General features: G+C 37.0%; 1 protein-coding gene across 1 annotated transcript in view; it reads right to left on the bottom strand.

Moving 5' to 3' along the window:
- DCX (doublecortin) overlaps positions 1 to 14,667 on the bottom strand; it is a 190,622-nt gene that overhangs the window by 170,581 nt on the left and 5,374 nt on the right. Inside the window, exon 2 of the mRNA XM_090264052.1 lies at positions 11,154 to 11,494. Coding sequence (XP_090120178.1) covers positions 11,154 to 11,494 — 341 coding nt within the window. The remainder of the gene's footprint in view (positions 1 to 11,153; positions 11,495 to 14,667) is intronic.

Here is a 14,667-nt window from a genome sequence, read left to right as displayed (position 1 = left end):
AAAACAGCAAATAACTTACAAGGGAGCTCCAATAAGGCTATCAACCAATTTCTCAACAGAAACATTACAAGCCAGAAGGGAATGGTCAAAAGTATTTCAAGCAATGAAAAACAAAGGCCTACAACCAAGAATACTCTACCCAGCAAGGCTCTCATTCAAAATGGAAGGTGAAAAAAGGACTTTCTCAGACAAAGGAAGACTAAAAGAATACATCTCCACCAAACCAGCATTGAAAGAGATGCTAAAGGGAATATTCTAAGAAAAAGGAAGATAAAAAACAAACAAACAAAAAAAAGAGTAGAGGAACAGAGATACAAAGGGAAATGAATAAATACATGTCAATAATAACCTTAAATGTAAATGGATTAAATGCTCCAATTAAAAGGCATAGGGTAATGGAATGGACAGAAAACAGAACTCACATATTTGCTGTCTACAAGAAACACACCTCAAAACAAAAGATTTACATAGAGTGAAAGTAAAGCGATATAAAAAAATATTCCAAGCAAAGGGACCTGAAAAAAAAGCTGGGGTAGCAGTCTTCATATCAGACAAAACGGATTTCAAAGCAAGGGCAATAAAAAGAGACAAAGAAGGACAGTCCATAATACTTAAAAGAACAATCCATCAAGAAGATATAACACTGATAGACATATATGCACCCAACATAGGAGCACCCAAATACATAAAGCAAATACTAGAAGACCACAAGAAGGATATCAACAACAACACACTCATAGTAGGGGACTTCAACACTCCATTATCAACAATAGACAGATCATCAAAGCATAGAAACACCAAGGATATACAGGCATTGAACAACACACTAAACCACATGGACTTAACTGATATATATAGAACTTTTCACCCCAAAGAAGCAAAATATACATTCTTTTCAAGGGCACATGGTACATTTTCAAAGTTAGACCACATAATAGGACACAAAACAAGCCTCAACAAATTCAAGAAAATTGAAATCATATCAAGCATCTTTTCAGACCACAATCCCTTGAAACTAAAAATCAACCTCAGGGAAAAAAATCAAAGACACCCAAACTCATGGAGAATGAATAACATGCTCTTAAATAATGAATGGGTTAACAATGACATCAAAGAGGAAATCAAGAAATTTCTAGAAACTAATGACAATGAACACACAACAACCCAAAACTTATGAGACACAGCAAAAGCAGTCTTAACAGGGAAGTTCATAGCACTACAGGCATATCTGAAAAGACTAGAAGAATCTCAAATAAAAAATCTAACCCTAAAGCTACAAGAACTAAAACAACAACAACAAACAAAGCCTAGGGTAAGAGAAGAAAGGAAATAATTAAGATCAAAGCAGAATTAAACGACATAGAATCTAAATGAACAATCCCAAAAATCAACAAAACTAGGAGCTGCTTCTTCGAAAAAATAAACAAAATTGACAAACCTCTAGCCAGGCTCATTAAGAAAAAAAGAGAAAAGACCCAAATAAACAAAATCATAAATAAAAGAGGGGAAATCACGACTGATAACACAGAAATACAAATGATAGTTAGAAATTACTACAGACAACTGTATGGCAAGAAATTTGACAATCTAGAAGAAATGGACAGATTTCTAGAATCATAGAACCTTCCAAAACTGAATCAAGAAGAAGTAGAAAGTCTCAACAAACCAATAACAAAGAAGGAAATTGAAACAGTAATCAAAAATCTCTCTGCACCCAAAAGCCCTGGACCGGATGGCTTCACAGGTGAATTTTACAAAACATTTAGAAGAGAACTCACTCCTACCCTCCTCAAACTATTCTAAAAAATCCAAGAAGAGGGAAAAATCCCAAACTCTTTCTATGAAGCCAGTATTACCCGAACTCCAAAACCAGATCAAGACACAGCAAAGAAGGAAAACTAGAGGCCAATATCACTGATGAAAATAGATGCTAAAATCTTCAAAAAAATAGTGGCAAACAGGATCCAGCCATACATCAAAAAGATCATACACCACGATCAAGTGGGATTCATCCCAGAGATGCAAGGATGGTTTAATATTCACAAATCAATAAATATAATACATCGCCTAACCAAAATGAAAGACAAAAATCACATGATCATATCTATAGATGCAGAAAAAGCATTTGATAAAGTACAACACCCATTTATGATGAAAACACTCAGCAAAATGGGAATAGAGGGAGCATACCTTAACATCATTAAGGTTATATATGAGAAGCCTGAAGCCAACATCATACTCAATGGACAAAAACTGAAAGCATTCCCCCTGAAATCAGGAACTAGACAAAGCTGTCCACTCTCCCCACTTCTATTCAACATAGTGTTGGAAGTCCTAGCCACAGCAATCAGAAAAGAAAAAGAAATAAAAGACATCCAAATTGGGAAAGAAGAAGTAAAACTATCACTATTTGCAGATCATATGATAGTATACCTAGAAAACCCTATAAACTCCACTAAAAGACTACTCGATATAATAAGTGAATTTGGCAAAATAGCACAGTACAAAATAAATATACAGAAATCTAAGGCATTTCTGTACACCAACAATAAAATATCAGAGACAGAGGCAAAAAAGAAAATACCATTTACTATAGCAACAAGAAAAATAAAATACCTAGGAATAAACTTAACCAAAGGGATAGAAGACCTGTACACTGAAAATTATGCAACATTGAAGAAAGAAATTAAGGAACATACAAATAAATGGAGGCATATACCATGGTCTTGGATGGGAAGAATCAACATCATCAAAATGGCCATACTACCCAAAGCAATTTACAGATTCAATGCAATCCCTGTTAAAATACCAATGACATATTTCACTGACCTAGAACAAATCCTCCAAAAATTCATATGGAACCAAAAAAGACCCCGAAGAGCAAAAGCAATCTTGAAACAGAAGAACACAGCAGGAGGAATCACGATACCAGACATCAAACAATACTACAAAGCCACTGTGATCAAAACAGTCTGGTACTGGCATAAGAACAGACATGTAGATCAGTGGAACAGAATAGAGAGTCCAGAAATAAACCCAGGCCTCTATGGTCAACTAATCTTTGATAAAGGAGGAAGGAACATAAAATGGAGTGAGAAGAGCCTCTTTAACAAATGGTGCTGGGAGAACTGGACAGGGACGTGCAAAAAAGTGACACTAGACCACGAACTTACACCACACACCAGAATAAACTCAAGATGGGTCAAAGACTTAAATGTAAGCTATGACACCATAAAAGTCCTAGAGGAAAAAATAGGCAGGAAAATTTCAGATATCCCACGTAACAATATCTTCACGGATACATCTCCTAAGGCAAGAGAAATAAAGGAAAAAATAAACAAATGGGACTACATCAAACTAAAAAGTTTCTGCTCATCAAAAGAAAACATCAGCAAGATGAAAAGGAAACCAACCATATGGGAAAACATATTTGCCAATGATATCACAGACAGGGGACTGATCTCCTAAATATATAAAGAGCTTATACAACTCAACATCGATAAAACAAACCACCCAATTAAAAAATGGGCAAAAGACCTGAACAAACACTTCTCCGAAGAGGACATACAGAAGGTCCATAGGCACATGAAAAAATGCTCAACATCATTGGCCATCAGAGGTATGCAAGTAAAAACCACAATGAGATACCACCTCACACCTGTCAGAATGGCCATCATCAACAAATCAACAAACAACAAATGCTGGCGAGGATGTGGAGAAACAGGAACCCTACTGCACTGTTGGTGGGAATGCAGACTGGTGCAGCCACTATGGAAAATAGTATGGAATTACCTCAAAAAACTAAAAATGGAACTGCCTTTTGAACCAGCGATTCCACTGCTAGGATTATACCCAAAAAATCCTGAAACACCAATTCAAAAGAAGTTATGCACCCCTATGTTCATAGCAGCCCTGTTTACAAGAGCCAAGTGCTGGAAACAGCTGAAGTGCCCATCTGTAGATGAGTGGATCAAAAAACGGTGGTACATCTACACAATGGAATACTATGTATCAGAAAGAAAGAAGGAACTCCTGCCATTTGCAACAACATGGATGGAACTAGAGAGAATTATGCTTAGTGAAATAAGCCAGGCAAAGAAAGCAAAATACCATATGATATCACCTAATACAGAAAACTAAACAGCAACACAAACAAACGAACTAAATAGGCAAAGACTAGAATAGTAGTCAGTAGGGGGGAGGGGGGTGGGAGGGAAGGGGGATAAGTAAGGGAAGGGTCTAGTCAGGGAACGTGTATGAATGACTCATGGACATGGACAACAGGGAGGGATATTATTGTGGAAGAAGAGATGGGCTGGGTGGGGGGAGCAATGGGGGAAAAATGAGACAACTGTAATTGAAAAACCAAAAATAAAAAAGTTAAAAAAAAAAAAGATAAATGAAGTCATATGTTCACGTAAAATATGAACATGAATATTCATGGCAGCATTATTCATAATAGCAAAAAGGTGGAAATAACCCAAATTTCTATCAACTTCTGAATGAATAAATAAATTGCGGTATATCTGTAAAATAGAATGTTATGCAACCATGAAAAAAAATAAAGTACGACTATGCTACCACATGATCAGCCTAGAAAACATGCTAAGTTAAGAAGCCAGTCAACTATGGGTCATATATTATGTGTTTCCATTCATTTTTTTATATCTTTTTCATATATTTTCTTTATTGTTTTTCTATTTTCAATTTCTTTTTTTAATTTAACCTTTATTGTGTTTTTCCATTACCATTTAGTCTCTTTATACCCCCCTCCCCCGGCAATCACCACACTGTTGTCCATGTCCATGAGTCCTTTTTCCTTTTTGATCAATCCCTCCATCCTCTAACCACCAACTAGCTACCATCTGCTCTCCATCTATGAGCCTTTCTCTGTTTTGCTTGTAAGTTCAGTTTGTTCATTAGATTCCACATATGAGTAAAATCATATGGGTTTTTTTTCTCTAATTTGCTTATTTCACTTAGCATAATGGTCTCTAGGTCCATCTATACTGTTGCAAAGGTTAAAATTTTCCTCTTTTCTTTACAGCTGAGTAGTATTCCATTGCGTAAAACCACAATGAAATTTCACCTCACACCTGTCAGAATAGCTATCATCAATAAATCAACAAACGACAAGTGCTAGTGAGGATGTGGAGAAAGGGGAACCCTTTTGCATCATTGGTGGGAATGCAGATTGGTGCAGCCACTGTGGAAAACAGTATGGGGATACCTCAGAAAAGCAAAAATGAATCTGCCTTTTGACCCAGTGTTTCCACTTCTGGGAATATATCTGAAGGAAAACATGTCTTTTAATATAAGCTGAAACTTGAGACCTCCTCTTCTTGGTTTGGTTTTGAGTTTTTGACATATGGCCTAATTTTCAGAGTAAGTGGAATTGAGAAGTTTCAAGTTTAGACAACCACAGTTCGTTTTAAATGTCCAGAATGGGTGAATCTGTAGAGACAGAAAGTAGCTAAGTGATTGCCTAGGGATTCGTAGGATTGCAGGACTGGTGTATGATTTCTAAAGGGTGTAGAGTTTATTTTTGTGGTAATGAAATTGTTTGAAAATTGATTGTGCTGATGAATGCACAACTCTGAATATACTAGAAGTTATTGGATTACACACTTAAAATGGGTGAACTGTATGATATGGGGATTATATCTCAATAAAGCTATTTTTAAAACTGTTTTTGGAGACTATTTTTTTCTGCCACTTTGAGGCAATGACAGTAATGATAAAGATTAAAATAACTAAGAACAAGAGACTAGTTACTTCAATGCCTGGTAATGGGACAGTGTGCATTTCTGGATAAATGCTTACTTGACCCTCTTCAGTTTAATCAAGCAATAGCTCTGATGCTAACTTCCATCATTGGCAACAATTCTTTCCAGGATCTAAAATAACACCTTAATAATGGCACTGTCAAATGCTTGTCACAATTTTAGCAAGATGGCTTTTATCTTGCTTTGCTTTTTAAAAATAATTCCTCCACAGTCTACTAATATCTACATTGGAAAGAAAAGGAGGTCAAATCAAAATTACAAGTTTGAAAATATTTGGTCATGTCAACATAAGCGGCAAAAAGGATCTGAATATAAGAACTGTGCAAATACCATTTAGGAATCATCCTGGAACATAATGTAGCCACCATGGCGAGTACTACATCACATTGGAGATTCTAGAAGCATAGGAAGGTGGAGGGTATTGAGAAGAGTAGTGACTTAGTGAAAAATATCTAGACAGAAGCAACACTGTGAGATAAATACTCTGTTACATGGAGTTAGGAATACTTTTAAAGGTCATGTAGTTATCTACACAACTAAGGCCCAGAGAAGAGATGTGATTGACCGCATATCACATAACTAGTGGAGAACAGAGTAGAACTCAGGTTTCTAAATCCCAGTCTAGGTCTTTTTCCATATGCTCCTTGTTAGATATCAAAACTCAACATTGTGGAAGACTGGAATACTATACCAAAGGTTTTGCTTGAAATGGCCAAACCCCACCTCTATCACTGCTCAGAGTCAGGAGCATCCCATCAACGATGAAACTCTTAAGAGGATAAGATACTTAAATAATCAATAACAATGTTACGCTTAGTTTTTAAAATATGCATGCAATCATTGCAAAGTTATCCTTTTACAATATTATGCGTTAGTAGGACATAATATTTACTTGTATCGTATGCTTTGGAAGACTAGCTTCAGTGTATAAGCCCACTTTTAAAGTGTAAGATCTACCTCAGCATGAGGCATCTTGAAGTATATTCTATATATGGCAAGGTAGTTTTCAAACTGACTCCTTTCACAGAGCCCAGCCTGGCTTTCCATATTCACTTTTATTAATTTCATGTCCAGACCAATCCTCTCAAAGCCTGTCTCCAGGATTCAAATCTGTGAAAGTTTGCAGGGGGTTGGGGAGAGGGCAGAATTGTTGGTAATACAAACATCACCTTTCCAGCCTTGATTTACTTAAAGTAATGTGAATAATAAATGACTCCCTCTTGGGGCATAATTTATAGCCACGTGACCTTTTCTTTTGAGCCCAATATTGACTGACATGGTCATAACACTAGGAGGAGAGAGAGGTTGTCTCTGGGAGAGCTGGAGGCCAGGGAGTATAAGTAAGACCAGATGTGACCAGACAGGGCAGAAATGATGGAGGGAGAGAAAGACTGGCTACACAGGAACTGTAAAGACCTTGGAAAAAGCATTCAAAATTTCCAAGGTTAAATCCAACTTGTCTCCCTGTGTTTCCTGAAATTGCCTTTGTGTTTGCAGCACCTAGTTATTTAGTATATCAAGATGGATAGGGGCAAGTCTTTCCTGGAATACTTTGCAGTGGTTCAAACATCCTTTGTGTTCTCATTTTATTATTCCTCCATCTTATGATTCAAAATATTTCTTAAAACTCTGTTCTAGCTTCCAAGGCTACAGGTAATCTTGGAATCAGCTTAAATCTCTTTTTTTGTTATTCTAAGACCTAAAATTCCTGGTCCAAGTAGTTGGAAATAGAAGGATGTAGACAGAAACAAGAAATAAATTTATCCCATTAAAAACTGGCCTAATAAAGCCACTATGGGCCACAGTTATCCCTTAGGCATTTATATTGAGGCAATAGGGAATCTTTTCAAAGATCCTGAATGTGAACAGAACTGACACTAGAGATGCCAATAAGTGTACCATAAAAATGGATGGTGTTAGGACCAGCTGTACCCCCTGTGTAAGATGCCAGAAAGCTAGAAGTCTATTATGAAAGTTCTGCAATACTAACAGAAGCAACATGCTGTGTGCTTTACAGAAGTGAATTTAAGGCTAGACCATGTGTATATTGAGCCATCAAGTTAACCAAAAATTTGAATTCCAGGTTTTATGTATCCATGATCTTTAAGCATAAAGGTAAATGTGTGGCTTGATTATAGAAGTTAATAGTTGAGTGATTTTGTCAGCATACCGCAACCACTCTAGCTACCAAAGAATCAATAGAACAACATCACCTGAGAGTGAACTAATATGCATCATCATTCAGCCCTCCATCATGTTTTCTCTGACTGAGTAGAAATCCATTATAGCTCATGGAAGTATTCAGGGTGCTACCAACCAATTCTTTTTGAGGTGGGGAACAAATTGGGACTCCTTCCTACTGGTGATGGTTAGTTTCCCTGCCTATACAAACCACAATATCTTAGAGGAAAGAAGTCAGGAATACAGTCTTCTATACTGGCAAAATATAAGACCTAAAAAGACCGAGGGCTCCAAAAGCACATCCAATTAAAACAAAAACAGACATAAAGAGATGAGAGCCATGTCTTCAAATTGTTTGTCAAATGACACACATGAGAACAGAAGCAACAATGAATCTGGTATAATCAACTGGGCTGTTTGAAACTTAGAGGGAGAAAACCATTTGTTCTGGTTTATCTGGGATCCAGTTAGAGCAAGACAGAAACCAAGTGAGGGCCTTGATTTCATGTTAAAATTGTTAATAACAAAGAGCCTTGACGATACTTTGTCCTTTCTGCCTGGTGCCACATTTAGCTAAAGACAGGCTAAACAGAATCTCATCCAAGCAAGTCCAAACCATTGCAACACATGTGCTTTCAGCCTGCATAGAGGAAGAACATATTCCCAAGTAGTAAGAATACCCACCAGTAATCAAAGTGACTGACAGGAGTTAACATTAGGGCTATCATCACTAGAATTGGAAAATGCTCTGGGATCCAAAATTTTGAGTTTGGCACCAACTTTTAGTATACTCAGAATCTATTCTGTAATTAGTACATTTGTCCCTGCACACCCAAATATTATTATTTAATGTCCTTGCTGTAACCACACAACAATGTTTGATTTGTGGGTTACCCAATACATATAAATCTTACCAGTGAGGTTAGGGTATTTACTTCCTAATTATTCAGCATCTTCTGTAAATAGCATTTCCTAGTGTGCTCTGAAGAATATATATGTGTGCATGTATATTCTACCACATATATACCATAATATATTCCATTATATATTCTATTACATATATTTATATTTTATATTATACATATATTCATATATATGCACATATACATATATACATGTGTATTCCATACAACATGTTTCTGTTAAATAAGATTGGGAAATTCTGGGACTAAATTTAATGAGTTTTCTTTCTGCAGGATTTATCAGAATATTTAATATACTAATAAACATTATAATCTCTAAGAAAGGCATATAATTTACAGCATTTTACAACCTTATTTGACTACAGAACCCTTTTATAAAGATTTTCTAGAGCCAGGGAGGTAGGGATAGTTCTTACAATATACTTTCGGAAATATTGCTTTAAAAGTCTTTCCTCAATGACTTCCAAGTAAGTAAGGGATAGGAGCCACTCAGGTAGAATATACACTCCTTTGGAAAGGCCCCTATCTCTTCAGATAGACCTAAGGAAAGTATCTAGGGTATTAAAAGGAGAGGTTTCTCAGAACATCTACCTGGACCATGTGAGAATCTCTTTATGTGAGTTCATTCAATCAACAAACATTTATATAGCATCCACAATGTCAAGAATTGAGCATTTAAAAAAGGTTAAGACTGTTTTAAATTTGCATAGTGGAAACAGAGTTTTGGAGATAACATAACATGAACCAGGCCTTAAAAGATAATTCCCAGGGGTCATAGTAGAAAGAGATAGATTTTTTAAAGAGAAGGAACACTATCAACAGCGGCACTGATGCCTGACAAGGCATCGTTCTGTTCCCTTGAGCACTGCTCCTTGACATTTTTGTACACACACCATACCATGCACTGGCATTTTGTAAAGTATTTCTCAACGAAATGTGAGACGATGCTTGAATGAGTTGAATTGTCACTTTGTGTGGCCTGCTGTAGGATAAAATTCCACCCATCACTGGACTGGAACTTGCTTTCCCAGGAGGTGAAGGTGTCCCTTTACTTATTATTAGGAGCAGTCACATAATGCCAAGGTATGACATATCACTACAAAAATAGAAGAAATTTTTTTAAATTTTGGAAATTCAATCTAAGAATGATGGAAGTAAAGTAAAAAGAAGAGAGCTAACATTTATTAATATATATATATATTTACAGCAATTTACATATTTATTTTATTTAATGATGAATTGTATGCATACATATTCACATCGTGTGTTTTAATTTACAGGGTGTCTTTATATCCATGATTTCCTTTAATCCTCATGAGAATCCTGTGAGCATGGGTAGGGCAGGTGTGATCAGCCCCTTTGTTCAAACACCAGAGGTATTTTATGAGGTAAAAAGTATGGACTGATAATAATCCATATTTGTCTTCTCTGAGGGGGGACCAGGATTCTCTTTAGAGCCAACAGAATCAGCCATTCTTCCAATTTCCTTGGAATATTTTTTTTCATATATTTACAGCTCCCTATGCTCAAGAGAATGGTACATCTGTCTAATGGAGACGCATGGCTGCATTCTTTCCCAGATATTAATATAGGTGGTAGTTTAGTAGCATAACCAATGACATGAAGAACCTGATTTGGAAGAGAACAGATGGCAGCATCTTTATTGGGCTGATCTTAGGATCTTGAAACAGTCCCTTTCTCACACAAACCATCAGCAGAACCAAAATAAGATAGGTATGTCACATGGAAAAGGAAGAAAGAAAAGACATGTAGTACAGAAGCAAAGATTTCAGTGCTTCCAACAGATTTAACTCTCTTTATCAAATGCAAGGGTTACTTCAACCTCTTTTCAACAGAATGAATACTGAATACCAATGTGAGGGTATATAAGAAGAAATGAGTGGGAAAGCTCATTTCCAGTCATATGCATTAAATAACGAAGGTTGCCTTATGTAATAGCTAAATTCATATACATAAAAATGTAGGACATAGGTTCTAACACATCTTTTCTTAGAAGATGAGAAAGCTGAGGCTATGATCATTTTACTTGGTAAGTCAGAAGCATACTGAATTTCAAAGCCTCAGAACCCTGGTCCATTGCTTTGCTAAAAACACTTCCAAATAACATCAGATAGGAACAATGAGAGATGGAGGAAAAGTCCCTCAATCAGAAATGATGCATGATATATAAGATAATCATCCATGGATTTAGAACAAATGTGAAGAAAAGTAGCAAAACAACAACAACAACAAAAACACCTACCTGTTTTCCATCCAGAGTGTAGAGTTTTTTGACAACCCCAGTCTCTAGTTTGATGGCTTCAGTGATGTCAGTAAGAACTTGTTCAAAAGAGTGGGCCGTTTTCTTGTTCAGAAGCACACGCACAGCCTTCCGAGGCTTCACCCCACTGCGGATGATGGTGACCAGCTTGGGGCGTACAAAGTCCTTGTTCTCCCTGGCCTGGGCACTGTTGCTGCTAGCCAGGGACTGGGGAGCTTTCATATTGGCAGATGTCTTCACATTGACAGACCAGTTGGGATTGACATTCTTGGTGTACTCCACCTTTTTAAAGAAGTTGTCTGAAGAACAAACATAGCTTTCCCCTAAGGGAAGAAATAAGTGGTAATTAGTTTCATAGCAGGTATATGGCCTATCCTACCCAAACTAATACACACCGATCTCGGAGTATGACTTTTGGGGAAATGGTGATAATAACCAACCTTAGGTACAATTTCTATTTGGGGTCTCTAACAACTTGGCTCATTCAAATTCAAGAGCAAGTAATCAGAAAAAGTATTCTTCATTATAATGGAATACTTGGTTTAATCTAAATTAAAATTGAGGGTCCTGAGGACAATGAACACACCTAAATATAATCTAACAAGTAGGGTTTTATTATAATTGAAATGTTTATGTTAATTCCTAGGATGTTTGTTAATATCTATGGGCATTACTGGAGTGTTTCTCACATGTCTCTTCCTTAAGGTTATTGTCCTGTTTCTGGACTCATAGCCCTGTTCCATTGTTATGCTATAAACCAAGAAGAACTTTCAAAGCAATGATTTTTATTCCAAATCAAAATGACCCAATAATGCTGCATACTGGGCATACAGTACATACTTGCCAAGAAGTCAGATTGTCTTTTGCGTAGAGAACATAGCTAAGCATTAGAATATTGAAATGAGAAATATGTGTGTGTTAAGTGTATATATATATATATATATATGCATAATTGTGCCCTCTATTGTTAACACCCACACCCAGCTGGAGAACTTGTCTGAATAACTACCTGAACACACACACACACACACACAACATTCTTTGTGTCTGAAAGTCATAGCTCTTGCTTGAGAAATGTTCTTCCTTGTTTCTACCACCCACCCTCATATTTCCATCTTCCCAAATGCATCACTGTATATTCAGGGCCATCTTCATCAGTGCTCACCCTTGGCTGCTACAAGTAATGAGGTGAAGATGTGAGAATATATGACACAGCCTGATTTATGAATTGGAGGGATCTAGTGTAATTTTAACATGTACCTTGAGGTAGAGGAAATGACTAATACAACAAAGAAACACAAGGGCCAGGGGTAAAAGGAGGAGATTAGACATCTGGGACTAGAAGCAGGAAAAAAAGAATAGAGGTAGATTCAGCCTGAGGGAGAGAGTATTGGAAAAGGTTGAATTTGTTGAGTAAAGTTCGTTTTCCTCAAGATGTACAGAAGTGAAGAAAAAGAGTGTGATTTAATTAGGTTTAACTTATTTGTAATAACTCAAATAAATAAATAAATAAACCAACTAACCAGTGCAAAGAAAACATTAAACATAATTATAATCTGATGACTCTTCTTCCTTTGGTCTCAGCAGGAGAAGCATGCAGAGACATTCAGAAACACTGGACTGATAATGCACTTCCTCTGCAAATATTGATTGCTTTGCTATAGCACCAAGTCCTTTAAGGCATGGTAATTAATAAATTTCTCAATTAATGCTGAGAGAAGATTCAGTCAGAATCTCTAGGGTACCTTTGAGGGAATTTATGGGTATGTGTGGAAGGGGATGGTAAGTGACTTCCAACATAAGCACGGTGGTTTCCAACACAGTTCTGAGTGCCAGAAGCTGATAGTGTGTCCTCTCATGGTTTGTATGCAAGCATAGGCACTCTGGTGTGTGCACACACACACACACACAATATGGTGGTCAAAGACCTTAGCCAAAAGAAGCCCTAATTTCTCTGGCTCCCTTGTTGGCTAATCTAAGCCAACACAAGTTATAGTCTAAATGAGGTCTTTAATTTGTGACTTAAAAGGATGTATGAGAGGTGTCTTTCAATTTCCCCATATATTTACAACCAATATCCCCTATACCCTAGGAATAGCCTATCGCTTAGCATTTCACCAGTTTCATGGGCACCTTCCAAGAGACCACTGCCTTTACTTCGGATGTTTTCCATAACTTGTCATACACTGAAACTGAGACAACTAGTGGTGTAGAAATGTGTGAGGCTATATATTTATTATTTCACTCATCTACAGTCTCTTCTGGAGAGTCAGCTGTGTAACCCTATTAAGACTCTAGACTTTTTTTTCTTCCATATCTCTTAAACCTCTTAAGCCTCTGAACTATGAGTATGAGTAAGTACCCCCAGATGCAAATGAACATGATGGTAGAGAGCTACAGTATCATATGGCACCCAAGAACTTTCCAGAGGGCCCAGCCCTCAGCCAAATCTACATTAAGCACCTTCCAAAAGTACCTTTCAGTCTTTCCAGTCTCTTTCCTCTGGCCCCAAACTGGAGTAATGGAAAAAGAGCAACTGATGTGACATCAGTCAAAATGGAGTCCTCAGTACTTCCTAGTTGTGTATCATTGGGCAAGTTACCTAACTGCCATTGGCTCAGTTACTTGTACAAAGTAAGGATGATAGTATCAATCCCCACCTCATGAAGTTGTTTTGAAGCACAAATCACATGTCAGATATAAAGTGCTGAGTCCAGAGCCTGGTACATAGTAAGCACTTGATAAATTATAGCTATTCTTATTATTAAGACCTTTATCAAAAGAGAACCAGAAGAAAAGAGCAACAAGGGGAAGGAGGAAGAAATGGTTGGGAAGAAGAAAAAGAGGAGGAATAGAAGCTGAAGGAAAGAAAAGAGAAAGAAGGAAGGACAGCCTTCTCAGAACTGAGCTATAATCATCATATAACATGAGCACAGCCTGGGTCCCATGCCTCAGAGATAAAATTTCTTACTGGTTGAGAGGAGGCTCCAGTTGCTGCAAATGGGAAATGTAGAAGCTCTATGGCTAATGAAACCATGTGCTGTCACTGCTGATATGTACTGAAGACAATATATTTTTTAATTTATTTTTTAGAGAAGTTTTAGGTTCACAGCAAAATTAAGAGGAAGGTACAGAAATTTCCCATATACCACTTTCCCCCAAGCATGCATAGCCTCCTCCATTATCAGCAACACCCACCCCCCGACACACACAAAGAATATTTATGGTAGTTAAAAGCAGTGAATCAGGGTGTCAGATGGACATGGATTCAAATCTCAACCAAGAACTTACAAGCTGTGTGAGTTCAGGCAAATCATTTAATCTCTGAGCCTGAGCTTTTTCATCTATAAATTGAAGATATTACACTAGTGACATTGGGTTCCTCCCAGGCCTAAATTTCTATAAGAAGGGATTTTCTTGTTTTTTCCATCCCAAATAGGCTCCAGAAGACAAAGCTGTTATGGTAATTAAATGTTGAAAAAATAGGTGCCCACCA

This window comes from Furipterus horrens, unplaced genomic scaffold, assembly GCF_987537825.1.
Source record: "Furipterus horrens unplaced genomic scaffold, mFurHor1.1.pri manual_scaffold_17, whole genome shotgun sequence".
In the NCBI taxonomy this organism is placed as follows: domain Eukaryota; kingdom Metazoa; phylum Chordata; class Mammalia; order Chiroptera; family Furipteridae; genus Furipterus; species Furipterus horrens.
Note: the sequence above shows the minus strand (reverse complement) of the source record. Positions and strands in the feature narration are given on the sequence as shown.